The sequence below is a fragment of the Hypoxylon trugodes genome (assembly GCF_022578975.1).
Source record: "Hypoxylon trugodes strain CBS 135444 unplaced genomic scaffold F4822scaffold_9, whole genome shotgun sequence".
Lineage (NCBI taxonomy): Eukaryota > Fungi > Ascomycota > Sordariomycetes > Xylariales > Hypoxylaceae > Hypoxylon > Hypoxylon trugodes.
The window spans coordinates 1,563,355-1,590,320 of record NW_026250024.1 but is presented as its reverse complement, the minus strand read 5'-3'; the positions used below and the strand labels follow the sequence as shown (position 1 = coordinate 1,590,320).

At 47.8% G+C, this 26,966-nt stretch overlaps 7 protein-coding genes across 7 annotated transcripts; 3 read left to right on the top strand and 4 right to left on the bottom strand.

Moving 5' to 3' along the window:
- Positions 1-535: 535 nt before the first annotated feature.
- Positions 536-2,569, bottom strand: F4822DRAFT_375144 (GMC oxidoreductase). Its single transcript, XM_051456332.1, has one exon. The coding sequence runs from the start codon at positions 2,376-2,378 to the stop codon at positions 648-650; it is 1,731 nt and encodes a 576-aa protein (XP_051310631.1). The 5' UTR covers positions 2,379-2,569; the 3' UTR covers positions 536-647.
- On the bottom strand, positions 2,570-4,984 carry F4822DRAFT_446033 (uncharacterized protein; the record flags this gene model as incomplete). The annotated part of the gene is made up of 5 exons (XM_051463461.1): positions 2,570-4,064; positions 4,115-4,177; positions 4,239-4,365; positions 4,431-4,814; positions 4,882-4,984. 5 exons carry the CDS (start codon positions 4,982-4,984, stop codon positions 2,762-2,764), a joined length of 1,980 nt encoding a protein of 659 aa, XP_051310630.1. The 3' UTR covers positions 2,570-2,761.
- A 327-nt stretch (positions 4,985-5,311) lies between these two features.
- On the bottom strand, positions 5,312-7,227 carry F4822DRAFT_433394 (putative GMC oxidoreductase; the record flags this gene model as incomplete). The annotated part of the gene is made up of 4 exons (XM_051461834.1): positions 5,312-5,517; positions 5,581-6,200; positions 6,252-6,852; positions 6,903-7,227. 4 exons carry the CDS (start codon positions 7,225-7,227, stop codon positions 5,312-5,314), a joined length of 1,752 nt encoding a protein of 583 aa, XP_051310629.1.
- A 1,349-nt stretch (positions 7,228-8,576) lies between these two features.
- On the top strand, positions 8,577-10,145 carry F4822DRAFT_416468 (ribonuclease-domain-containing protein). The gene is made up of 4 exons (XM_051459345.1): positions 8,577-9,252; positions 9,316-9,423; positions 9,518-9,704; positions 9,775-10,145. Exons 1-4 carry the CDS (start codon positions 9,238-9,240, stop codon positions 9,987-9,989), a joined length of 525 nt encoding a protein of 174 aa, XP_051310628.1. The 5' UTR covers positions 8,577-9,237; the 3' UTR covers positions 9,990-10,145.
- A 283-nt stretch (positions 10,146-10,428) lies between these two features.
- Positions 10,429-12,710, bottom strand: F4822DRAFT_416464 (MFS general substrate transporter). The gene is made up of 3 exons (XM_051459344.1): positions 12,638-12,710; positions 11,988-12,581; positions 10,429-11,923 (listed from the first exon to the last, which is right to left on the bottom strand). Exons 1-3 carry the CDS (start codon positions 12,639-12,641, stop codon positions 10,656-10,658), a joined length of 1,866 nt encoding a protein of 621 aa, XP_051310627.1. The 5' UTR covers positions 12,642-12,710; the 3' UTR covers positions 10,429-10,655.
- Positions 12,711-19,795: 7,085 nt separating this feature from the next.
- F4822DRAFT_416459 (uncharacterized protein) lies at positions 19,796-23,324 on the top strand. Its single transcript, XM_051459343.1, has 2 exons — positions 19,796-20,015; positions 20,167-23,324. The coding sequence occupies exon 2, from the start codon at positions 20,339-20,341 to the stop codon at positions 22,892-22,894; it is 2,556 nt and encodes an 851-aa protein (XP_051310626.1). The 5' UTR covers positions 19,796-20,015; positions 20,167-20,338; the 3' UTR covers positions 22,895-23,324.
- Positions 23,325-25,037: 1,713 nt separating this feature from the next.
- F4822DRAFT_374855 (uncharacterized protein) lies at positions 25,038-26,720 on the top strand. The gene is made up of 3 exons (XM_051456331.1): positions 25,038-25,693; positions 25,762-26,344; positions 26,404-26,720. The coding sequence occupies exons 1-3, from the start codon at positions 25,286-25,288 to the stop codon at positions 26,427-26,429; spliced, it is 1,017 nt and encodes a 338-aa protein (XP_051310625.1). The 5' UTR covers positions 25,038-25,285; the 3' UTR covers positions 26,430-26,720.
- Positions 26,721-26,966: the final 246 nt, after the last annotated feature.

Here is a 26,966-nt window from a genome sequence, read left to right as displayed (position 1 = left end):
GTGCACTACCTTTAAATTTTCAAAACAAGGGTCTTTCAATGACAAGCGTACTATTAAACTCAAATTTGTTGTTGGGACGATTGACGAGTATATTTAGGTACTCGGGCATATGAACAGTGTGTACCAAGTTTGTTTATGCCATCTGTCATGAGACTGTTCACGATGCTAGGTGAATTGGGAAGTATTTATACGAAATAGCCCCTCTCATGCGGAACTAGTGAGTAGCCGCATGCATTCATTTGATAATGTTGATACTCTCGTGACGATGGGGTAAGACGAGAGTAGAGGTCTTACTGGTGGATATGTACCAAAGAGCTAAATAATCTTATGCTTAAAATTTGGTGGTAGCCGGGGGCACGATCCGACGAAAACCTAAGGTATGTCCGCATTAACTTAACTCTATACCTTAACTTTACCGTATACTTCCACTATGCGCCTACCCCCGTCTCAATGTTTTGCGTTGATACTAGTGGTAGAGTTTGACTATTTAATTAGGTAAGATAGGGGTAAACGTATTTTACCCCTGAATCACATAACCACTCACAAGCTACTAATAGTTATTAACCTAAGAGTATCGAGCCTCGTTTGAAATATTCAAAATATTAGATTTCTTAATAATCTATAAACCCTTTTATTTCCTTTACACTTTAGTAAAGTTCATCTTTAAGAATCGTAGCCGCAAACTCAGCAAGTGTGTACACCGAAGCTTGCAAATGACAAGTCGGTAGGCGGGGTATGGCGCTCGAATCGATGACTCTCAGGTTCTCCATGCCTTTCACCCTAAAGCTCTGGTCTAACACCGTTCCCAAAGCGCATGTACCCGCCGGATGCCGGAAAGACCGCGCCGCATTCATCAGTGCAACTTTAATATCTGCATCGCTGGTGACATTTGAACCGGGGTATATCTCGTTAACCACTACATGGCGCATGGTATCGGAGCGCATCATTGCTAGTAGACGTTTGTAGCCGTAGAGCGCGGCAGCCATGTCTGATTCGGATCCGAAATAATTCGTATCAAGCAATGGATCGTCCCTCCAGTCTGCGTTGCGGAGTCGCAAGGATCCCGGCGCCTCGGGTTGCACAAGGGCGGAGAATATGGATATAGCGTTAATGTTTTTCGGCGCTGTAAGTATAGCGGTAGATGAGTATTGGTAAAGTACATGAGGACGATCTTTAGGTAAGCTCTTAGGGAAGGTGACGTTAACGCCGAGACTATCAAGGATTTCGTCTGAAAACCTTTCCGCAAAGTACGAAGAGCCGCCTGGGGTTGAAAGGGGGCCTGTTGCATTTTCCTTATACTCGGCGAGAAAAGCGGCGAGTAGTTCCGGATCTTCAAGTTGCTTGCCAGTAATAATGTCCGGCGTGGCGTTGAACATCGTTACGACGTAATGGTGGTCAAGGAAGTTGGACCCTACTTCAGGGCTGTCTACGACCACCGGTATTCCGAGCTCTCCAAGGTGCCGCCTTGGACCTACACCCGAGAGGAGAAGTAGGCGTGGAGAATTGACGGCTCCCGCACTGATGACTGTCTCATTCGACTTGACCGTGTAAGTCTTGTTGCTCGAAATGTCGACGTAATCCACACCTACGACTTTAGTACCCTCGAAATTTACTTTAATGGCACGATGGCCGTGGAGTAATTGGAGATTCGGGCGTCCAGCTATTGGAAATCCATATGCTGGTAGGGCGTAAGATCTTGTCGCATTGGCTGCATTGATCGAATGGGGTCCACCGACAATCATACCGATGCCATCACCAGATGTCAAATCCACATCTTTCGCTCCGTTTGAAACCCACGTATTGACAAACGCATCATCAATTGGAAGTCGCTGTCCGGTTGACTCGTAGCTGACGTCGACATGGTTGTCGCCAAATTTTTGTACGTCAATCGTTTGTTCATAGTCACGATCCGAAGGTACAAACAAATTTGTGCTCTTCTCGAAATAGTTCACGAGATTATCCCACCGTAACCCTTCAATGCCCGATATGTTCGCCCACTCGTCGAAAACAGAGCTAGCTCCGCGACAATAAGCCATGATGTTGATTGCTGATCCACCACCAAAACCACTGCCTTGATACAAGGGCGGCGCGGCACCATTGAGGGTGACTGGCGGGATGGATGTAAAATTCCATGAAAACTGTGTCCCTTGTAATTGGAACCCAAATCGTGGCGTGGTGATACTTTCGTTGGTGTAAGTATTCGGGCCATTTTCTAAGAGCAACACTTTGAAGTCGGGATTTTCTGAGAGTCGCGAGGCGAGGACGAAACCCGCTGGACCCCCACCAACGATAATCGCATCATATACTTCAGGGTTGGTTAATATCGCTCTTATAGGCGGAAGGAAAACAAGGGCGACGCCTAGGTTTACTTTCACCATGGCTTCGGTTGGGAGGGATAATTATTGAATTGGCGGTGATATGTGGATGTGCACTTTTAGAACATATCCCGCAAGCACCAAGTTACTGTAACGCCATGATTTATACTTGATATCATGCTGCCAGCGAGAGATAAGGGGAGGTAGCATGGAATATGCATGGTTATTAATAAGCGGAATGTTGTGGCCAAACGCATGTCAGACTGAGTAACACCACCCACCCAACCCATTGTGAGGCCGAGATATGATCGTCGGAAAATTTTGTTGAAAACGGAGAATCCTTATTCGTGGTGACTATTTGGAGTTCTTGACTAGCCGATCTAAGCAGACGTGATATTAAGGTACGTTACTTAGACGCTTCATGGCTAGAATTTGCTCCCTCTCTCTCACCTCACTTTCGGATTGCTCGGCTGGTCAGTCTCAATAAAGCGCCATACCTCATCCGCGCCCTGGAACATCACCTTCATTGACTTTGCTTTCCTCTCCAGCTCGCTTCTGCTCGCAATACTCGAGACCGAGCCTTCACTACCCGAAGTTCCTAGTGGATGGAATAATAAAGCGAGGGGTGAAGACTTATAATCTTGCCTACTGCCCTCGTTTCGTCTCGTGTGGTCAATTGTCCATATGAGAAATACCATCATCCCAAGTACCATAGCGAGCGGGTATGCGAGCCAGGCCCATCGGGCGCCGACACAAGTTTCACTCTGGAATATCTGTCCCGTTACGTTCTGGCCACTGTCCTCGCGCGTCCACACGGTTAACGCTTGAGCTAAGCGACTAAAAGCGTCGTCAATCGTGGAAAACGTAACATTGCCCTCTTGAAAAATGGCCTGGAGGATTGGAGGGCCACCGATCACTTCTACCGCAAAGGCAACGGTCCCAGTAAACATAGAATTAAGAAAAAAGTTGAGGCTCTCTGAATGGCCATGATCGGTTTGATAAATACATTCTGGTCGTATTGTTGTATTCGTCTCATTAAGAATCGTTGGATTGAAAGCATCTTCGGCATATACCGACAGGTTATACGCCAGCCATTGCGTCTTCTCCGAGTCAAATTGATAGCCAGCGGTGTGAAGGGCCTGCTTCTCGGTAGTGGTCAGGCATGGTACGTCTATGGAACTTAGCCAATACAGACCGTCGCTCCAGGTTTGAGATGTAGACACAAGCGTCTCCGTGAAGTTGCCGCCTTCCACCGTACTCGTATAACTCCTTACACACGGGGATATAGTGCACTCTGCAGCCCCATAACCCCGTACACCCCACGGCGTGTTTGATAGGTTCTGGCCGAACCCTAGTATAGCTTGTATTGGGCTTTCCCCGGCCATCACAAAGGTATATATACCCGGCACTGCTGTCAGATTCGTTGAGGGCAAAGTATAGTTCATTGACGAAATATCGGAAGGGTATATTTCTAGTTGGTTGGAAACGTCATCGCAATGGCTACACCATCCTGCTGAGTGATATAAGCCATCAAAAGTACAATTTCCCGTTGGGCAGTTAAATGATACTTGCTTCGGATTGGTATCGTATATTCCGCTACTCAATTGGGCCTGCACTGCCGGTTTTATGGCATTCAACCCTGCGCCAACATGGAACGAGAGCCCGGCCGAAGCGAAGTGTGTCGTTGGAATGGACGCATTGCGGGAAGTATCCAGAACCGAACACGAATAGAATCGGAGTATCTGTTGTCTACATCAACTATTAGGGTATATCAAGAAAACGTGGAAACTAATACTGACGTGAATGGGACTAGAAGTAAAGACAGGATCATCATTATTCCACCTATAGATGGCAATAGGGCCCTTCGATCAATGACTATTAGATTTCTAGAAGGTAATGCAAATCATCTAGTGTTCGCCGTACCTCAGCCGTATAGCCCATAATAATTCGAAAGATCCCCACAGCCCGCGAGATGCATTATCGTAATGTTCTAAATGGCCCAAGGGACGTGGTTGTTTGGCAAACCAGCTCCATTTCAACTGACTTAAGCCTAGTAGAAAACACATGTAAGTTGTAATCGTTTCAATACTTCAGTACAAGCTAATCTAGACTCACATTCACCCAGAACGAGGATCATCGCCGCCCTCATAACTTCAGAATAGAAAGCGAACACACTATTTATTGAAAGGATGGACGGCCACCGGGGTAGAGGCCGGTCTTGGTAAGGGCATATTGTGCCTACAAGCGCGACAATCATCGCAACTACTAAGAGACATGATGCCGCTTCAAGCCACCATATAGTCAGTAGATTAATGCTTTTCGAAGTATGTGTCTTGGTGATCACATTTCCGCGGTCGCGGTCCTCGGTCGCATTTATGTGCTCTTCATGATTTTGGTCGTTATCTAGCTCCGGCCCTAAAGCTCTCCAGTGTCGCAAAGGAAGGGTTTCGGAAGTTTCGACGTTGGCGTTGGCTGTGCGATTATTCGACGCTGTATGCTCTATTCCTATTGTTAGTCGGATTAAGGAGCAGAAACCATTTCTGTCCGCTGTAAGTCAATAGGTTACCTCTACTCAGGCCCATCCCTACAAGAGTCCTCTCCGTCCAAACACTAGCCGTTGAAACGGCCGACACGGAGCGACGTAAGTACCCAGAATCGCGACTCTCCATTTTGTATTTAATCGAATGTCCGTGATGAATTAGCTGTTCTGAGGTGGAAGGCAGAGTTCGATTTAAGAAGAACACTGCGAGTGTAACGGCCCCCAAGGGCTGCTGGCGATCTTCCCGGTTTTGGAGTCGCACGGCATGATACAAATCTGCAGGACGGGAGGATACTACAGTTACAGTTGAAGGCCCAATTTCTGAGTGGCGCCCAAACTCGGGGATCACCAGAATAGCACTACCGATATCGCCTGTTCTAGTGGTTGGACGCTGTCGCAATGGGAAATCCACACCAACGTAACCAAAGTGAATGGGACTACCTACCTATGTACACAACTATGCATTTCTAATGAATCCTACGGCCCTCTCAGCCACTGCATAAAGCGTCGCGGTTAAGTGACCACTAAATTGCATCGGTAGCACAGACGCATCGACCACACGCACATTTGACGTGCCATAGACCTTAAGTTGCGAATCAACCACCCCTCCAAGCTCGCGGGACATCATCGAAGCCGATCCAATGGGATGATGGTTCGGCGATACTATAGTTGCAGTCAATATAAGCTCACGAAATAACGAGCAACATCCTAATTGAACAAACTTACAAGTACTTGCGAAGAAAGCCTGCCATTGAGAATCCGTGGCGTTGCGGGGCAATGCCGCTTCTCCAGGAACCAAATTGTTAACCACCAAGTCGTTGATTGGGCTCGTGTACCAAAACTCTTGCGAAATGCGTCCGATGCCGGTTTGAACGGCGACATCAAAGTCGACTAGGAAGTACTCTGGGTCGAATACAGGATCACCGATGTCTTCGGCGGACTTGAGATGAACGCTACCCCGAGAAAATGGCAGCAAAACCCAGAAGGCTGAGATAAGAATATTGCCAGACCCCGAAGTCAGAGTTTCGGCGATTGTAATATTCGTTTTGAATATTAAATCGTGTTGGATACGGAATATCTTTTCCAATTGATCGGCGCTGATGGATCCACCGTTGGTATCCGAGACCTGTTGAGCCCATTCGGGAATCTTCGCGCTTGAAGATACAGCTATGGCGGAAGTTTGGTCGCCGAATATATCTTGAGCCGTCGCGAAAGTCACATACGGCATAGTTCCCGTATTATTGGTTTTCGACGTGTACTCAAGGACATTGTTTGGCTGTTCTTGTATATTCTCACCCACCCCGCTGAGATCTATCCTCGTCTCTATACCATACTTCTCTAGGATTCTAGTCGTGTTAGGATTTTATCATCACCACAGAGAGAGTGATCCGACTTACTTAGGATTTCCAACGCCCGAGCGCTCAAGTATTAGCGGGCTCCTTAAAGCTCCAGCGGAGAGTATAACTTCTTTCGTTGCGGCAATGGTAACAGTTTGCCCATCAGCATCTTGGTATTCGAGACCACTAGCCGAAAGCGCGCTATCGCTTGTTAACGATTCTGCCCACGTCAACTTTGTCGCCGTTCCCTTAATGATTTTGAGATTGGGTCTCTGCTCGACAGGGTAGTAAAAGGCCCGAGCGGCATCCTCTCGAATATCCGCATTTCTGTCTAATGTCTGCGGCCAAAAGGCAAAACCACGTGTTTCTCCGCCATTGACGTCCGGATTTAACGGGTATCCTAAGCTCTCCCAGGATTGTTGCGCTATCTCATGGAAAGACCCGTTGAGCAATTCAAAGGGGAACCCCGTTGTTAATGGCCCGTTTTCGCCATGGTATTCTGGATTGAAACCAGCACCCGCAACTTGCTGGGCTGCGGAAGGCGGTGTGAATCGTTCAACTTGTTTGTAGTATGGATACAGCGTATCCCAATTCCAGCCATCATTTCCAAGAGATTCCCATGCATCGAATTCAGCCTTGTCACCTCGGATGTAAGTCATACCTGTGAAATTAGTACTCGCCACTGAATGCGCCGGATTTTGCGTGACTTACCATTAATCGTGCTAGTTCCGCCAATTGCCTTCCCAGCATGGAAAGCAAGCGTCTGATTATTGGCACCTCGCTGCGGTGTTGTAGAATACTGCCAATCAATTTCGGTACCAAATGCGCGAAGGAATCTCGTGACGTCAGTAACATTGATGTTGTTGCGGACATCACCACCTGGTTCAATAACCGCAACCTGAACATTTGGGTCTTCAGACAATCGGTTCGCGAGCACAAGCCCGGAGGTGCCGGCACCTGCGATTACATAGTCAAAAGATTCGCATCTTGCTTTAATACTAAGTGTTAGAAACACTATACAAGTAACCGACTTCATTGCGAGCTATACAGGAACGAAAATCGAGAAAATAGGTAGAATGTAGAGTCAGTCATAGAATCAACCATCGTGAGTAAAATGCCTATAGTTCATTTCACTCTAGGATTCTCGTAGGCTGTCTTCGCTTAGAAGAATCGTCGTCGCGGGCCGATTCGCTGCATATCGATTGCCATTCCAGGACATAAGAATAAACCCAATTCCTGTCTTTTTTTCAGCTACATTGAACGTCATTCGTCGCCCTATGCTACCCCATCTCAAGTCTGGAAGAAGCCTTACTCGATAGGATTGCGGGGAAATGGTCATGGCGCAACAATTTCCGGATTCTTCATCTACTATGTAAGCGGCTGAATTGCTCTTTTCTGAGAGAATTCTCAATTCAATGTGAATGTTATATGATGCACTGAAACTCGATTCACAGTCAGTGCTCGTTAAATGTCGGATATCTACCTGTGTACTTATTTTCACTCTAGATGTCTCAACGACTGGCTTCAATCCCATATTACCGTAGAAGCAAAGCTCCAGTTCGATAAACGTGGTAGGTTTCATATTAGGATCAACTCGTCTTGTTTGAACTAAAGCCGACAGTTGTTACGACGGGGAGGTCATAATAGCGATGGCTTTTGACATTGGAGGTTCTCGTTCCTGTTAGAGACAAGCAGATAGGTGGTAATAATAATGGAGAAAAACGCCCGGGCATAACTTTTTTTTAATCCACGTATATTCGTGGCGTAAAAAAGCAATCCATCTACTCGGCGCCCAACTGAATGGGCCAGTTAGATGTATCCCTCAAGGCACGCACCGGCTGATTCGTAAGTCAGCAGAGAGATAATCGGAGTTATCTGGATCTTTCATTCTCACCTGTATGTGAGATCTCAGATTGCAAACAATTCGTCAATAAATCTACCCCGGAGTTCCCGACTTTAGGCGGTTGGCAAGATCGCAAAAGTCAATATCATAGACAACGTGACCATTATAGATGCTTATGTGTAAGCATAGTAACTCTTTTCGTCCTAATACATTCGGCATGTGAATGTATAGGTTGTAGTCTTGTCATCGTGACATACGATATGGACGGAATAGCGCAGGAAGGAAAAGGCGAAAGAAAGGAAATAAACCAAACGAAACCGAGCTACACACCAATAGATGTACGCTATTCTTTATTTGGTTAGCTGTATCTACTTCATGTAGGTACCTAATCGTCCTAGCTCCGACGGCATGGTCCGTGTACTCTGCGGTGTCGCCCGCCAAACCTGAGACTTAGCGATTGCAACCCTTATTAATTCGAAGTGGGCGTTTGCTGTGCCAAGATGTAGGTACCAATGGACGGTCTTGGCTGCTCAATCGAAACCCAAACGAAAACTTATGAAGGAATTAGCTATACCTAGGATATATACCTACCAGCAACGACATCTAACCCTTATGATTTACGATAAGAATGTCACTCCCCACAGGTACACTTCATGTACATACCTATTACAAAGACACACAGGCGCATACCTGCATAGTATTGAGTAGATCTTGCGCTTATAGGGCAGGTGGTGGTAACGCACAAGTGCCGATCTGCCGCCCCCCGAGCTGAGCCCTCGATCCAATCACATCATCAATCCCACTGTCATGTCGTCTCTTGTCCTCCCGCTTGCCCCTTTCATACACCGCGCTCATCGGCACCTTTTACAAATTAGAAGGAGAATAGTTGGATAGAGAGCCAGACAAGTATTACATATTCTAGATACACAGCACAGCGCATCTCGTCAGATCGTGCAATCCGAAAAGGGAAGGCAGCCGTCCAATCCCCTACCGGGAATGCTCGGATCTACTGCACAAGACAGCCTGCCTCTACCATCCCCTGAGTAAACAGGGCCTTACTCGATGTCGCGCAGGGACAAGACTTGATAATGCCGAAAAATGCCTGTCACGAAGCCGCTCATCATGCACTCCCGTCCACTGGTACGGTCCATTCGCCTGGTTGACGGCATCGGATTGGATATCACTCCATGTTAACTTGCACTTATGCTTGCACGCTCGGTCAGTGTTATAAGTAGCCGGGCAGACGCCCAATGTCGTGATTTGAGATTAAGATCTATGTAGGCATCCTATCCCTTACCTTCGCAAGCTGTCCTTTGCCGTTCGTCTTACCTATCCTATCAGTTTGCTACAACTGTCGTTAGCCGTCTGATCACCATGTTTGGCTCCAAAGTAAGTCTTTTAACAGCGGCGAACCGCTGACCTGAATCCTTCGCCCGTCGCACGGCATTAGACGGGCCGAAACTAATTGCCCTACCTCGAATAGATACTGTCTACCGTCCTCTTGGCGGCCCTGTCCGTCGCCAGCGTATCGGCCGTTACCGTGGAGAAGGTCCGCGCCAGACAAGACCAGACCTGCGTCGCGACTTGCGGTTCCGTGTGCTACTACCAGGAGGACCTCGACGAAGCTGTCAAGACCGGATACGGTCTGCACCAGCAAGGCAAGACTGTTGGTATGTAATCTCCCCTCCCTGTCCCTTGCCTCAATTCTTATTTCACACTTCCTATCCTAATCCATGTCAGGCTCCAACGACTACCCTCACGAATATGAGGACCGCGAAGGCTTCGACTTCCCGGGCCCGTCGCCGTACTATGAGTTCCCGATCTTGAGCAGCTTCGAGCCGTACGATGGCGGTAGCCCCGGCGCCGACCGGGTCGTCTTCAACGATGATGGTGACTTCCAGGGCGCCATCACGCACACCGGCGCTAGCGGCAACAACTTCGTTGAGTGCACATAAGGTGTCCGTAGGCTGCTTAACCTATGAACCTTATGGGTCCGGGATTCGGACCGTATGGGTTGTTGTCGCGTTGGTTTGGTTGTTGAGAAGCACATTGTATATATTGCGTGCGTAGCATAGCTTGTATTTAAATGTAACAAATTGTCTACTATGAAACAGTCGTTTGAAATCGAGAGTCCTACGATAGTCCTATTCTAACTAATACCAAATAGTATGAACTAGCATGTTCGTGGTTTAGAAGCTTTGGTGGGTTCCTCGGCACATACAGATATCGTATAAATATGTGGGCTGAATATCTGTGCGGTTCAGTAATCTACATATCAGTCAGGCGTCAGCAGCGTATAACTACTAGTCATAACCATGAAGAACTCGCTCTGATCTTGACCCCTACGATATTAAATAGCGATATTCACGCGGCAAAAAAAAAAAGACCAAAAAGTATAATGAAGGTATCAAAATGTATTATGAACTCTACAGTACTAATGACTGTAGCTATGTTCTATCGGAGCGGGGCCCATTACACCACCTCGCACGCTTGGTATATGTATCTCAAAAAATAGCTTATATGCAACAATCCCTTTTCCATTCCCGCCGAACAACAAACTTCGGACGACTCATAAACACATGTACACGTACAACGCCAGAAAACCAAGAGCAGAGAAACAACTATTGCTTCTGCGAGATCATCATCTCTTCGTTCTCAGCGATGGGCGCCGGACGGTTGACGGACTTGTTTAACTCATTCTCGCCAACGACGTTAACGGTTCCCTCGAGCTCAAGGTGGTAGTCCTTGTTCTGGCTGAGAGTGAATTCTTCTTGGTCGATGTGTCGGAATGTAAGGTAGAAGATGATGGTCAGGACACCACCAGCGATGGCCGGTCCGCCGAAGTCCCAGGTTAGGTAAGGGTCAGTGACGACGGAGGAGCAGGCCAAACCGATGGCGTAGGCGACGGCAGTGGTGAACAGGTTGATGGCGGAAACGAGACCTCTCATGTTGACGGGAGCACGCGAGTAGGCGATACCGTAGGCAGGTACGTTGATGAACAGTTCCGAAATACCACCAATGGCATAGGGAATAGCCATCCACCAAATGCTGATCGGAGCTACGCCTAGACCGTCCTCACAGTTAGAAGAACCGTATACACCACAAGGCGACTCCTTGTAGGCGTAGTAATTCAAAACGGCGTAACCAGCACCACCGATCGAGGACATGGCAAGACCGGTAGTGATACGGGCAACGGGGCCGTAGTGGATGTTCATCCTTCGCAAAAGCGGGTATAAGCCATAGTTCAGAACAGGGGCCATAGCGATGATACTGAGCGAGTTGAAGTTGCCGATGACGTCGTTAGGGACACCGTTAGTGCTTAACATTGTCGACAAGAAACTGGCAGCAGAACCAAGACCATTGTCGTTAATGTACTGAATCGGGAAGAAGCAAAAGATACCAGTGGCCTGGAAAGTTCGGCGAACGTCATCAACGAAGTCATCGTTCCATGAGGTCTTGATGTTAAGGCCAGAAGCTGCGATGTGCGAGGGCTTAGCTAGGTCCCAAAAGCCATGACGACCGATTCTCGTGATACCGCCGCGTCGTAAGCAAACACCGAGGACGCGGAAGACGTTGCCGAGATCACTTCCACCAGGGGGGTGGAGGATAAGACGCTTGTAGAGGAACCAGAGTAGGAGGGGGAGAGGAAGGTAGAGTAGAAGGGGAATGAGGAATGCCAACCACCAGCCGACATATTTCTCCGAGTATGAGGTAGCAACTCCCATGAAACCACCAATGTTGATCAAGAGGTAGAACCAAAGCATGACACGTTCCGTGGTGGACTCGGGGTCCTGAATGACGCGCTCGCCGCTCTCTAGCGTAATGACCTTGGGGACGGTCGTTGTCATTTGGTCGAGTAGGAGGGGGGAAACATTAGGCTTGAACATAGCTGAAAAGCTCGCAGTTAGTACCTGAGAAACCCCAGCTTCAATGTTGCGGGGAAAATAACTTACCAGCACCAACTGAAAGAATGTACACTGATAGGAAATAGGGAACCTTTGCCGTGCCAGCAGCCAATAGGTCCTTAGCGCCCGCAGCAATCATCAAAACGTGGGCAACACCGAAGACGAAGACACCCCAGCAGATGAGCTGGAAGCGACCAGTCTTGACATCAGCAAGCCATCCGAAAAGCATGGGTAGCGCATAGGCCAGTAAACTGAATGACTGCGTCACGGCGTTGGCTGTGACAGTTCCCAAGCCCAAAGCACCGGCGGTCTGCTGAGTGCCTTGCGGGGGCGCTCCGTAACCATTTCCACCCTCAGGTAACGGTCGGTTGACATAGTTGCTGATTAAGGGTTGGATACCATAGAAGGAGGCACGTTCACAAAACTCAACAACACAGATGAGGTATGCGACGAAGGGTAGCTTTCCGGGAATTCGACGAAGAGTTCTTAATTCCTCTTCTGTCGGTTTACCCTCATAGTCTTCCTCCATTATCGAAGGGTTGAGATAGGCGGCGTGTGAATCACCGGGGGGTGTCTTCGCCATCTTCTCGTCGGCGATGGGCGAGTTTGCGCTCGAGGCGCGCTCGAGGTCTGAGGAGTTACCTATAACTTGTCAATACGTTTATAATATCGTTTGCGTGTTATGATTGTCGACATACCCATCGCTATGCCCTGTCTATAACGACTTCACAGCTGGAAGATAGTTGTTGTACTTGAAGACAAGAGAAGACAAGGTGGGATCAAGAGAGGGGAGTAAAAAGAAGGGGGAGTGTGAGATTTATGCTAAAACCCGCCAGCGGGATGGGCTTGATAGGCTTTGGCACTATGTTGTACTATGGAGTACTAAGTTTGTGTCAATGTATGGGGTGGTGGCGGGTAAATACGCCCGCGTGTACTTCGTGGTCGTACTAACGTGGTGTAGTACTAAGTACGTGCTGAATCGAAGGGACTAAGGTGAGCCTCGTATCAAGCAACAACCATGCTTAATGGATGGTTCTCGGCGTGCGGCGAGGGGCTTAGAAAGGGTTTAGGGAGGCAAAATGGGAGAGATCTCAAAGAGAGACTTGGGAAAGACTTATTCCACTATGCCACTAGCGACAGGACCAGATGGACCAGACCGAACTGTCGGAGCTGCCGTATCTCTTTCTTCTAGTGTCGAATGTATCGATTTTACGTCGCGGACCACTCAGAACGGACGAAGTCGTTATCTCTTGTGTCGCTCGATGCGGGTCTTTCTTAATGGGGGCAATGGGCCTTGCCCTTACACCCCCGTTCTTTTCTAACAAGATGTCTTCCGGGAAGGCCTGTCGAGAGGGTCATGTCGAGTCGTACAAAACCGACGTATTGGGAGCTACCCACACTCGAAATCCAATGAAATCCAATCAACTCGCACGAACGACAATACCCACGCTGTACCTAGAAAACCCTAGCGCACGTCGCCGAGGTACTTCCGCAAAGCACGGCTGGGGGAATAACCCCGTACTTGCGTACATTGTTGGTACATTTGGTACGAATGGGTGGGTGACTCGTTACCGGAAATGGAAGGTCATTGTTCGTTCGCATCCAAACCATGTTGGAAGCCATGCTGGTCCTCGGACTGCTACGTTGTATTGCATTTCCGTCTCTAACCTTCTAACAACTAACCTCCAATGGCGTTGCGTCTATTTCCAAGAGGATGGTCTTAAAAGGGTTCAAAGCTCCCACACTTGTATAATGCGAAAGCATGCCCAGCTGCTAGGTATAATTGTATAACTAGGGTTATTTCGGCTCGGCAAGGATAGGAGCTGCATAGAACCCCAATCGAAGCCATCGAAGCAACAAAAATGCTATTTGCCAAGGAAAATCAAAAAGGTTGTCAGCTTCATCTAAACTCAAACCAAGCTGAAAAAGAAAAGAAAAAAAGGATTAGCTATTTGTCGAGTGGCTTGATAAGCTTCTGCCCAGCCGGTGAGGCTTGCATTAGACCCTCGGGTAACACTGACAGGATTTCTTGTTTTCGACTAGAATTCCGAATGCTGTGCTGATCTTGCGGCATTCCAGTCGTACCTACCACATAATTCGTCTTTTCTTGCCACACGATCATGAATCGACAAGGTACCTTATCTAAGGGATGTACTCCAAACTATCTTAATACCTCATGACTTGCGTACGAAGCCAGACAATTACAAGTACCTAAATTGCGCTTAACTTTACCCTAGTCGCGCTACGAACCAGAACAAGCAATTAGCACCAACTTAAAGCCCCCGTGCTATATCTTTTTCGGCAGCTTTCTCCGGAGTAGTACAACGATTTATGGAGAATTTGTTATCATTCCTTCCCCTTGAGACCTAAGCAACTTAAGTAATCCCTCAAAAATGTCTATTGCGACCCAGTTCATGAGCACGCGATCCCGATTCATTAACATGGTTCCTAATCTCACTGGTCCCGGCGCCACTACTGCATACCTGGGAAATGAGTAATCATATGATGAAATGCCTTAGGCCCATCTCTTGATAGCCAACACGCCGCGATCGTTCGGTTTTAAACATCGTTTAACTTTTGAACCTCGGGACGGTCCAGAAAGCACTTAGTACAGATTCTTAGTACGAACCCGACTTGGTAAGTACCGATAGCAGAAATAAATTAATTCCCCAACCTGTCTTAAATCCCCCACAGATAAGACCAGTCGAAATTCGGACGAAAACAAATGCATTACAAATTAAAAAGTACCTAGACACTTAGTAGCGGGCGGCGCGGATGTGTTCTTGTTCTTGGTATAACAGAATTCTTCTTCAGCTGCCGTATAAACGTTAGTCAAAATACGAGAGCAGTGTTTTCCTCTAAACAATTTAGGCAGTTGTTGCGATCAATAATCAGGTATGCATATATCATTTGATCTTATTCTCATCTACCCGACCACCAAGTTAGGTAGGTGGGTAGTGGGGGGTACTATAGGTTCATATAAATTATATTCAGTCGCATGTGCATAAAGGGATGACCCTGTAAGGAGGCCTGGCGGGCTCGGTGAGGCGCATTTCTATATTGCATCGTAGCCTATTAGAAATCATATCTCCATGTTTTAGGCGTTGACGTGCTTATCAGCTTAGTTGATAATAAGACCAACATCCGAGGGTCATTGGTCAAGATCTAGAATTTGTTCAAAGCGTACGGATCAATCCTAGCCGACCAACATTAAGAAGAATACATGTCGGCGTCGATGTACCGTGTATGTATACGCGTATGTATACGTCGATGTAACGTGTAAATTATAAGTACGTATATATGTACACAATTAGTGAAGAAACACAAAGATCTCAAATCTACAAGATCATTACTCCATCCGTGGCTTCCTGTACATATATACATGTAAGCAAGCAGGAATATTATGGACCTACTGCAGGACCAAACCGAAAAGAGGATTTATCGCATCATCGCCCTGAACTCTCAGTTCGTCGCATCTGATTCGCTAATGGATTTGATAACTGTTAATCTTCTCACTCCACCACAATAAATGTCAAATCCCAAACGTCACACATTTCGTTTCATGTCGTCGACGACAGCGTCGATCCTGTATCGAACATATGATCATATCACTGATCACTGATAAGCACGCCTTTTTCAGGGTCCTTCAGGTGATCTACGTAGGTGCTATCGTCATCGTCAATCCTGCGGATACCCTCAAACCTAGGGTCCATGGTATCTATCCGATCTACTCAAGTAGTCAAAATTGCGATAAATCGGAATCGTTTATCATAATCTAGTCCCGATCGCTTTATGATATTTGAATCTGGTTTGAGGGCTCTTCTACCTCTCCCCATTCTGATTTGCCTCTGGCGTCTGTCTAATCGTTAGCTGGTTCCGCCCTGACATTATCCATGGACCCTCGTTATGTCATGCATCTCACCGTCTACAGCCCAACCCCAGATTCTTGAAAATTTGGTTCTAATAGGTCTTCGGTGGCGTTCTCTCAACAGTGGACATGATGCAAGGAGAGTCAAGATTGACTTTCGCGAATCTCAGCCCTACCACTGCGCTCGATCTGACCATTGCGCAGATTGCTGAACGCAGAAATATGGCGTTTTGGTGACGGCGAATCCAGTTTTGAAGTCATTTAGGGCACGTGGCGAAACAGAATGTCGCATTCTATTCGATGCTTAATCCGAATAAGCTCTTTAGTATCGATCTACTAGCAACAATTGAGGGTGTGAAGGTTGTCAATCCTCACAAATCAATACTCTAGAAAGCCGCTAGAACGATGCACGCGACGATGAGGTTGGTCCATCACACCATGATACCAAGCCCACCGTCCAGAACGTTCCAGCGATTCGGAGTCAATCTCACCTATCCTATCCCCGAAGCCTAACATCGCTACCATTATGGTACGTTCATGAAGAAAGCTACGAACACTAGGTTGAGGCCCAGAAACGGGTAGATCGGGATTGCGTGGCTCTAGCGCACCGATTCTCGCAGCATGTCTAGTCGCCTGCAATCAAAATAGCGTCTTGACACTTAGCTAAGGGGTAGGCAATGGGGAAAACGCTAATATTAAGAGCCGCTAGTACACACACCAAACATTCCGAGGTCTCCGAAGTAAGGATAGGTACCCATATTACTTGAGCGAGCTCGGCATTCAGAAATTGCACTAGCAAAAGGAAACACGTATACTGGTTTCGTCGCTTGTATAGACGAGCATTTCTGGCCCCTGAGATCGTGACTCACTACGATTAAGCGTGTTGTTGGAGATCGCGTCTCCGGATTCTACGGTTCTACGGTATGCAGAACGGAAGGTGAGGTGACGGGAAGAGGGGAGAGAGTGCAAAATCGCTAAAAAGAAGGGGCGCAATATTAATACCAGTGAATCTTACGATCCTCACGGGTACGTTCTACGATAAGCGTTCTATGAATCATTGCGTGGCCCTCACTAGTATGCGAACCACCATCATTACGAAGAAGATATGAAGACTCGCATAAGGTTGTTTTAGGCAGAGTAGGCCGACTTCCACAATGTTAGTCTTACTACAAGGCTTCGATATCTCAATTAGCAGTGAGTAAAGGCCGAATAGGGGGTTGGCTTGGAACGTACCTAATAAATTGCACATAAGCAATACAGTGGCTAATGCATTGAAGGTACCATGTATGATATGAAGACATCCCAAAAGCCTAGCGTGTTATGAGCTTATGGTATTTGCAGTCAGCTCCAGGGACTTGAGTGGAATGATGATGATGATTGATGTGTCGTATCCACCACGCCAACTTCATACGATGCTGAATATTTGTAGTAAAAGCTATACACACTGACTTGTCGCGCGAGATCTGTATTTTCTATGAAAAGTTTTTCCTCAAATCCGAAGCCTGGCTGAGACAAATCTTTGTTTTCTCAGCATGTGTAGCTTATGAATGGGAGGTGATGATTGTGTGAACCATAGGGTCAAGGATGAAAATCTTAAGACGTTATGATTATGACATTGACTACTTAGGTATGAATAGCCTTACTAGGAAAGCGTATAGGAATTATCACCTTAATATTGACTGATAACATCTGACGTCTTGGTACTATACCTAAGTACCTAGATGCCGTGTGACGGCCTTCCCCTCGAGAACACAGTACGGTAAAATTAGGACGCCTAACTGAGTCATACGGACTCGTGGGACTACAAGATACTATAAATATGAGAACAGGGTAGATTCATATAGTTTACTCAGCTCGCTCCTAAGCGGTCACTCCCCCCGGACAGAGTGCTTCCTGCGCCAGACCTGGTCTAGCCCAGACGTTCAATACGTCAGAAAGACTTCTAGGGCTAGATCATATCTATAACGGAACTCGAGATGCGCCTTCGGCTACGGTTGGGAGGTAGGTTGCACACTTTATGATGTGGCACTTCAACTCTATAAGCTCAATCTTATATCGCAAATGACGTGATCAACGCTCACTTTTATATAATATCGTGTTTTTCGTGCTAAAGCTTCGACGTTTAAGGTATATATTATAAAGATATAGCGTGTAGAAGAGGCCTGCTGGTAAGAATTTTGGTGAATACTATAGTTAGACATTAAGTGTTTAGAAAACATGAATGATATACAACGTTGGCCGCTGAGGTCGACGTATATAGCTGAACATCGACGAACTATGCTGTGATGGGTTAGATTGCTATTTCCCTTATGTTTTCAGCCAATGGACAGCTTCGTGTGTGACCTTATAGCAGCGGCGCTTTTAAGTTCTTCAGAGTATTGAATAGAGTTTGACATGGTTCATGGTAGCTATAGTACATAAGCTACATATATTATGAAATCATCTTTTCCCAGCTGAACATTTAAGGTTTGAAGCTTCTTTGTTATGGAAATGTCAAAGTTTCACACGGCCGCTTCTGGAAAACCAACCCTGTAAGGCTATCGCGGACCGTCCCTCTCGTTTATGCAGGCCAAAACTTGGGTTTGTGCAGGTGGCGTTCAACCTGCCTAGGTTGGATGCAAGATCCCGAGAATGGGACGTAGCTTCGGTACTCGGTCAGCTGGGACAGTATCCGGTATCTGTGCACTTTCCGTCGAATTGAAATTTCCTGTTCGCAAAAGACTTTCGTGATAAATATAACTATGTTGCCTTGAAGAAAATGAATATATTAAATGAATTAAAACATAATAGGATTGACGCGCTGTGATCCGTACTCTGTAAGACAACTCATCAACCCCGCTCTTGACAACAACGTGCGGTTCCAAAGCGCCGGGGTGTTGCCTAGCAACCGGTCTTACAGCCTGAAGCGATGAATCTTGGTACTTGGGTACACAGACCTGGGCACGTACACAACCTCATTGTTTGTGCTTTACCACCTCGTAAGGCAGCACCAATAATAATGTTAATATCTAGAAATTACCTAATTGCAATTGATACCGTGGTTTTCGGTGGAAGATCATCAGAAATAGATGACACGCAAGACGACGTAAACATGTGAGAGTAGTTCTATTTTGAAAGTGATGAAGAATATTATTCATCGGATTGTGATGGGTGGTCGCAGCAATGCTAGAACTTCCAGGGGTCATTTCGCAAGGGAGTCGCCCAATCCATTCGCGATTCGTCAGCCACTCAAGGTGGGAGTGGGGGCTGGCCACGATGAACAGTTCAACCCTTATCAAAATGAGGAGATTGGGCAATTTCGTCAGGCGCCTCGATGACCGTTGTTGTGTGACGACCATCAATTACTAGCATGTCGAAGCGAAGTGGTTTCAATGGCAATGATTTTCGAGAAAAGCTTTGGATGAGCATAAAAGGAATATCTGTTTTGACCGGGGGTCATCTGGCGCAGCGTGCTTAACATGTGTCTAACATCTATAACGTCCCGGGGCTCTGGAATAGAAGAATCGAAGTGCTTCTATGTGTCCAAATTGGAAATTGAAAGGGATCGAGCCAAATAGAAGAATTGAATTACAAGTTAGAGACCAAGACATAATTTAAATTCACCACGAATTATCCCACACTATATACATGGATATGGTTGTACAACTACTTATGCTTCTGAGTTATGCTCCTGCGGGGAGCAAGCTTACCTAGGTAGTCATAATTCTATAATGAGCCATACCTATTACGGCGTGCCGCGATTCCCAAAATGGAATACCTAGCGTATACGCTTGGACCTACCACTGGCGGCGTCGCTTCCCACTGGTTGGTTTCTCCACTCTAGGTGCAATGCAACCTATTTCACAACTTTGTGATCTGTCAGATTTGGTTGCAGAGCTCTTGCATCAACATTTCACAAGTAAACATTGTGCCCGCCAAGGGGAGGAGCCTAAAAAAAATAATTGCACAAAACTTCAACAAACCTCATTACCGCCACTTTTCGCACAACTCTATCTTTCCTGAATATTCAATCGATGGCCGCTGAACTTCTCTCACCTCCGCAATTCGTCTTTTAGACGTTTGGATTTGTCGTTTTTGCGATCGGGCGAATACATACAAGAAAGTTGTTGTTTGCTTTTGCATGGCAATTTGGCGTTGTGTTGTTTGTTGTTGCTGCTGACTTTTTTATTCTCTCCTTTTCCAATTCTCTTCTCTTCTATTTTTTCCCGGTACGTTATTTCGGGACATTATCTACCCCCTGTCTGACAGCATGACCTTGATTAGACCTGTCCATATTTTTTTTTCTTTCTCATCCATACTAAACCTTTCCATTATCTTAATCAAAACTCATTGACGCGATGATAATCTAATACAGAACAGTATCGAACCCTTTTTTTCTTACGACGTTACGACCCTCTATGGCCTTCCAAAGATACCCTCGATTTTTACGAAGTAATTGTTTATAATCCCGACACCTTCCGTTCTCGCATTCGACCTACACTGCTTTGGTCGCATTTTCAACATTACGCCGCGAGGCGTTTAGACCTTCGCGATGGACCAACCGCCGCCGCCGCCGCCTCATGGCAACAATCCCAGGCCTAACAACTCAAACCTACCTCCTGGAAAGTACGACATATTCATCATACCGCCGCACTCATCCGGTTCGGGTTTTCTCTATCTCCCGTCGCTGAAGCCGAACCTCAATAGTTTCGCTGCGGGATTTGCTAGTGCTTTGGTCCTGGTTGTCTTATTCCAGAGCATGGGACCTGCCTTCCGGGTATGGTGGAGTAGCTTTCAAGGAATGGGAAATGCTGGAATGGTGCTCTTAGTCATTGGAGTTGGCATTGGGGCTTGGTCTCTGGGCAGGACACAACAAGATAGCGGCCCGAGATTTGCAACAGGAGGAGGTCCTGGAAATGCTCACGGCGGATATGGCCCCGGTCCTGGGGGCTATTCTAACGGTCCTACTCCTAATGGTGGACCACCTCCCCATTCCGGTGTGCCTCCGCCCCCACCACCTCATGGTTCGCCGCCGCCTCCTCGATCTGGACCGACACCTGGCACGCCAGGCGGCGGGGGACCCAAGCAATCGTGGCAGCACCAACCACAAGCTGATGAGTCCAGGCCACCGCCCCAGGAGCCACGACCGGAGACACCTAGGGAACCTCCCCCTCCCAGACAGAAGCCCAGAGAAACTCCCCGGGAAACACCTCGGGAAACACCTCGAGAAGCCCCCCGGGAATCTCATCGGGAGCCGCCCCAAGAACCACCGCGTGAACCACCCAGGGAGCCACCTAAAGAACCTCCTCGAGAATCCCCAAGAAAACCCCAGCGAGAGCCTCGGGAGACTCCTCAAGAATCTAAAGAGCCTCCTCGAGAGCCGCCGAAGGAACCTCCCAGGGAACCCCCCAAGCAAGAACCGGCAAAGGAGACACTAAAGGGCTCTTGGGAGAAAGCAAGAGAAGAAGTTCGTAAAAGGGAAGAGGAACGAAAAGCCAAGGAGGACGAGAGACGCAAGCGGGAGGAGGTGGCGAGGCGAATAAAAGAGCTCCGCGAAAGAGAAGCTAAAGAGCGCGTACGCCGCGAACAACAGGAAAAGGAAAGGCAAGAACGTGAAGAACAATGGGCGAAGGAACAGCAGGAGCGGGAGCAAAAGGAAAAAGAGCAGAAGGAGAAGGAGCAACGGGAAAGCAGGATACGAGAGGCGAGGGAACGCCAACTCCGAGAGAAATTCCAGCGTGAGAGGGATCTTAGAGAAAAGCTGGAAAGGGAAATGAAGGAAAAAGAGGTGAGGGAGAAGGAAGTAAAGGAACAAGAAGCGATCCGAGCCAGGAATTTAATCGAAGCCGCTCGACTAAGGGCGGAAGCAGCTCGATTAAGAGAGTTGGAAGCAGCCAGGCTCAAAGCGCTAGAGGAGGCTAAACAGAAGGAGTTGGAGGAAATTAGAAAGAAAGAGGCGGAGGCTGCCCGGTTAAGGGAATTAGAGGCCGCCAGGCAGAGAGAACTTGAAGCTGCTAGACGAAAGGAGGAAGAAGAGGCGAGAATAAGGGAGGCTGAGGCAGCTAGGTTGAGGGAGGCCGAGGCCGAGAATGCTAGGAGAGGTGCATACGCCTACTCCTCAGTGGGAGAGAAGACGAACCCTTGGCCGAATGGAAAGCCGCCGACTGCTCGGCCGTCGACTCCTCCTAGACCGAGTCCAAGTACTACTTCTAGCAAACCTAGTGCTACCTCGACTAAGAGGCCGTCAGCACCATCGCCGGCACCGGGACCAGCACCAAGCGCGAGAGCAGCTAGCTCCAAGGCCCCCAGCGGCGTTAGTGAAGAAACTTACTCATACCGACCTTACGACCAACCTAAGAGCCATGGCCGGAAGAAGTCGAGCGAGACGACCTTCACAGAATCGTCATACGCCCCTTCGCAATCAACTTCACGAACAACACCTCCGCCTTCTGAGCGTGGCCCTTATCAGACTAAGGATCCGGGTAAGGTCGTTATTAAGGCGGTTTACGGCTTTCTTAACCAGTTCTCTAAAACACCTGTCTCTCAACTCATCTCTGGTGTAGGACCAGTAACAGATGGTCTGATCCTTCGTATATCATCCGAGGGTATCTTCATCGATGACGATGTCCGTAACGAGCCGCAGCGAGAATGGGATGTTAAGGCGTGGACACTCAAAACGGTGGAAGTATGGTGCCCGGCGCATTGCGCCGCCGAATCCAACACGGCTACTAAAGCAACGTCAAAGACACATCGCTTCCGGTCGGCGATACGCGGAGACCCTAAAACATTGACTGGTGATGATGCCCTGATGTGTGTGTCGGAACTTTTGCACTCTTGTAAGAACGAATGCCGCCTTGCTCCTCACGGAGGACGGAACACTACGTCGTCTTTTGTTAGTGCCAATAGACGACGAGGTCTCCATCTGATGCGCGCAACGGTTCGAGATCAAGAGGGCAAGAGGCATTTGTTCGTGATCGATGAGGAAGAAGGTTGGAAAGTTGCGCACGGCTTAAAGAATCTGATTATGGGCAAACAGCACAGATTGCTTGGTGTGCAGTGCATGTCGAAGACCGATGCCCAAGAAATACTCAGCACGCTTGGATGGTGATCGAAAACGGTCTCGAATCGGTGTTTCTGGGTATTTATTGGGATTGGATATCTTTTGGATGGTATGCTAACAAGTACTTCCCTGGAATGCTTCATTTTCTGTCGTCGCATTCCACAAGTATTTGCTACTTACTAACGCTAATTCCCCTCTCAACATGGAGCTAAATCGGCCTCATCCCTCCATTCTTGTCAATACTTCATTGTTCATTCTTTTTTTTTTTTTTTTCCACCCATGCATGCATCGGCGACGCGACGGCGTACTGGGGGCGGGCAAATTTGCAAAACGCACAGATTTGTTTTTTCGTTTTTGTGTTGAGCAGGCTATCTAGCATAGCAACAGAGAAGAACAGAACTGGATTGCATGTAGAGCTGAAAATTGTCACCGATTGGTCAGATAATTCATGAATATACCACTACTATTGAACGATAAATGAGTTTTCTTTGATATGATGTGAATGTGTGGTTAGGTACCTAGGTATCGTAGTCCTAGGTGTGCTTGGGCTAGACCTGGCTTTTGTTCTGCCTATCTAGTTGCCGCTTGGGCTGTTTTCACGGCTAGTATGTGTGAAATTATAGCGAAAATAGGTACCTAGCCGCCCAGTATCGTATTACTATTGGTGTCGTTTTACTTGTAGGTTCATAACCATGGGTGCTGGATTAAAGTATATGGCTTCGTATACCTTGGCAACAAGAAGAGTACAAATATCCGTAATTATATCTAGATTTAAAATGACTATCGAACGGAATTCGATTCCTAGATTATCTTTTTTTGATATTTTGTTTCAATAATAGCTATATTCAACGCCCAGGAAATCGGGGCGCTCCGTGTTACCATGTCGGCTTGGGGCTACCTAAGGGTTAGGGTTCGTCGTCGAATTGCCTCCTTGCTCGACTCGCCAAATTCAGTGGACCAATTCGTGTCTGTTTCAATATCAATATTCTTACCTGAATATTCCTTGGGTTCGTAGTTTAATCACGAGAACATTTGAACCTTCTCAAGCTTGGCTATAATTCAACACCAAATGAGAGAAGGGCTATGGTAGAAGCCGGACTTCTCAAATCGGGTTGCGGCGAAGAGGCCTAAGATAACCCATAATACACCGAGTATAAGCGAAAAAGAGGTCATCGGCACATGTATTTCGGACGGCAATAGGGAGTCTTCCACAGCTATTGTCCCGTGCTGTTAGCTCCTTTCCTCCTTTCTTTAACATTAGGTATCATCATGATGTCAGATAACTGCCGTTCCTACCGGGCCAAGGAGTCGCCGAAAACCTAAGCCGTCTTCATCAAAGAATTTTCACCTATACATACCTGATCTTTCCCAGCGAACCAATCAAGGTCTCCAAGATAAAAATGACGAGGAAAATAAATGATTGGCAAACACGAGCCTCGAGAACCTGTCATGGCACTGTTACCTCCCGTCATCTCGGATATCTCCAGGAAACAACACACGGTTTTATGACAGCTCCTCTACGTCTAGCCTCCGAAATTGACCTAGTTCTTAGATTGCGATCTCTTGGTATGTCGAGTAGTTGGATCATCTCCTATTCGCCACATGAATTTGTCACGTTATATAAAGTAAAGGCGAGCTTCTCGGCCCTTTCAGGGGTATTAGGGGCCAGAGAAGGAGGCTAGGAACGACGCCACCACGCCCCCTATGCGCCTTGATAAATAGGCATCTCCTCATGTAGGCGATTTATAATCGCTTATAGGTAGGTCCAACATATTAAAGACCCTATGCGTTCTCACGTGCGCGACGCGTCTTGGCCGGTGGCACACAATTCGCCCAAAGAATGTTCGGGCCGGATGATTACTGCTTTGGGGGCGGTGTGTATGTGTGTATATATGTATGCTGGAGGGATATAAATAAATTTTGAGAACCAAGGTGCTCGGCATATACTAGGATGTTATCACAGCCATACATTAGCTGAGAAGGTACTGGCTCCGTCCCAGCCAGAAAGGGGGTTCGTTCATGTGGAATGACGTTGCGGCGCGTTGACGAAGGCTTGAATCGGTTGTTGGAACACTACCGAGTCTTGATCCCCCGCTTAATATGTCAGAACAGGAATGCATCCGTTATAGCTAATTTCGACCTCGATGCAGATTTGTCGCCCAGGCCTACCACCCCAGATTCTAGGATTATATTACCCGGCAAGGCCTCAATGAGCGGCAGTTGCATCGCCATCCCTATCCAACCAATAGCCGCTGAACGTAAACACTCCGTCCGCCTTGGCTTTATCCGGAGAACCATGGATCAGCGCCGCCTCGGAGGAGAATAAAGATAAGACGGTCTGCTGGCCTCCCCGGCCCGCTGCCTTTGCTTTCTTTTCCATTTTTCTTCAAGCATCTCTAACATTCCAGTCTTAAGCCCTAAAAAGACAAGGCAAGAAAGATGCAGTTGAAGAATCTTCTGCCCGCCGCGGCAGCCCTGCAGGCGGCTACCGCGCAGGAGCTGATGCGCTTCGGATGCTCCCAGCTAACCATCGACCGAATCGACCCCCTGGTCGAGCCGGGCAACATGCCCTCGGCCCACATGCACCAGATCATCGGTGGTAACTCCCTCAACGCCTCCATGACACCCGGCGACCACGACCCCCCGACCGTCTCCACCTGCACATCGTGCACGTACTCGGAGGATTTCTCCAACTACTGGACCGCCAACCTGTACTTCCGCGCCAAGAACGGCACCTACAAGCGCGTCCCGCAGGTAGCCAACCTAGGTCTCGGCGTCGAAGCCGGTATGACCATCTACTACATCCGCGGGTACCAAGCCAGCGCCAAGGTCACCGCCTTCCCACCGGTGAGTTCCCCCTTTATTATTTTGAAAAGAACGCACTAATGAGTAATTTTTGTTTGCCCCTAAATTAGGGTTTCCGCATGCTAGTCGGTGACCCGATGAACCGCCAAGCCAGCACCATGCAAAAGGGCCTTTGCTACCGCTGCGAAGCCAACATGCAGCAGAACCCCTTCGGCGGCGCCCCGTGTACCGGCCAGGACACGCAGGCCTTCCCAGCTCAGCCCTGCGGCGGCGGCTGGCGAGTAACGGTCCACTTCCCGTCGTGCTGGGATGGAAAGAACACCGATTCGCCGGATCACAAGACCCACGTCGCGTACCCGGCGTCGGGAACGTTCGAGACTGGTGGTGCTTGCCCGTCCACTCACCCCGTTAAGATCCCCCAGATCATGTACGAGATCATGTTCGACACCCGCCAGTTCAACAACAAGGCTGAGTGGCCCGACAACGGCCAGCCCTTCGTCTGGAGTATGAACGATACCACTGGTTACGGTCTACACGGTGACTACCTGTTCGGCTGGAAGGGTGACGCTCTCCAGAAGGCTATGGATGGCAAGTGCTCCGGTGACCGCTGCGCGCCGCTGCAGAGACAGACCGACAAGCAGGCCATCGACTGTATCAAGGGCCAAAGTGTTAAGGAGGATATTGGTGACGACTGTGAGTATTCCTTTTCTGTATATGATGTTCCATGAGGTGAATGCTGATGTCTTCGAAAGGGCTCCCCAACTTGCCCGGTTGGTAAACGTCGGTATATTGGAAGAAGTTCATGTCGAGGCAGGTTTGAAAACCTGTTGAGCCTGGAATTTTTGTTTATATTGTTCGCTACGAAGGAGACTTATTAGATTGTCAAATATACATACCATTATAAATATGCCATACCAGCCAAGCTCTAAACCCTTATCATAGGCCGAGGCCTATAACGGTAGATCTTTCGTATCGAAAGTGGATGGCGGGGGAAGGGATGTATGTCCAGTGTATTTATAGAACGAAGGGAGGTGAGAAAGTGAAACCCTTCCGGGTTGTTTCAGTGAAGAATTGCAACTGTAGCACAATAAGTGGCGCTGTAGATTCCCACTAACTGTACCTACCTAGGTACCTAGGTTTAGTGTCCCCACTCAGTATAGTTCTTTTGAATCAACATCGGGGATACCAGAATTTCGTCCTTAGCGAAGAATTAGGTAAATAATAGAAACATTAAGGGATTAATATTACTCTGAAGTATGTACAAGAATTTTTTGTATGTTTTGTGTATCGATGTTTGCAACTATTTAATCTCCTA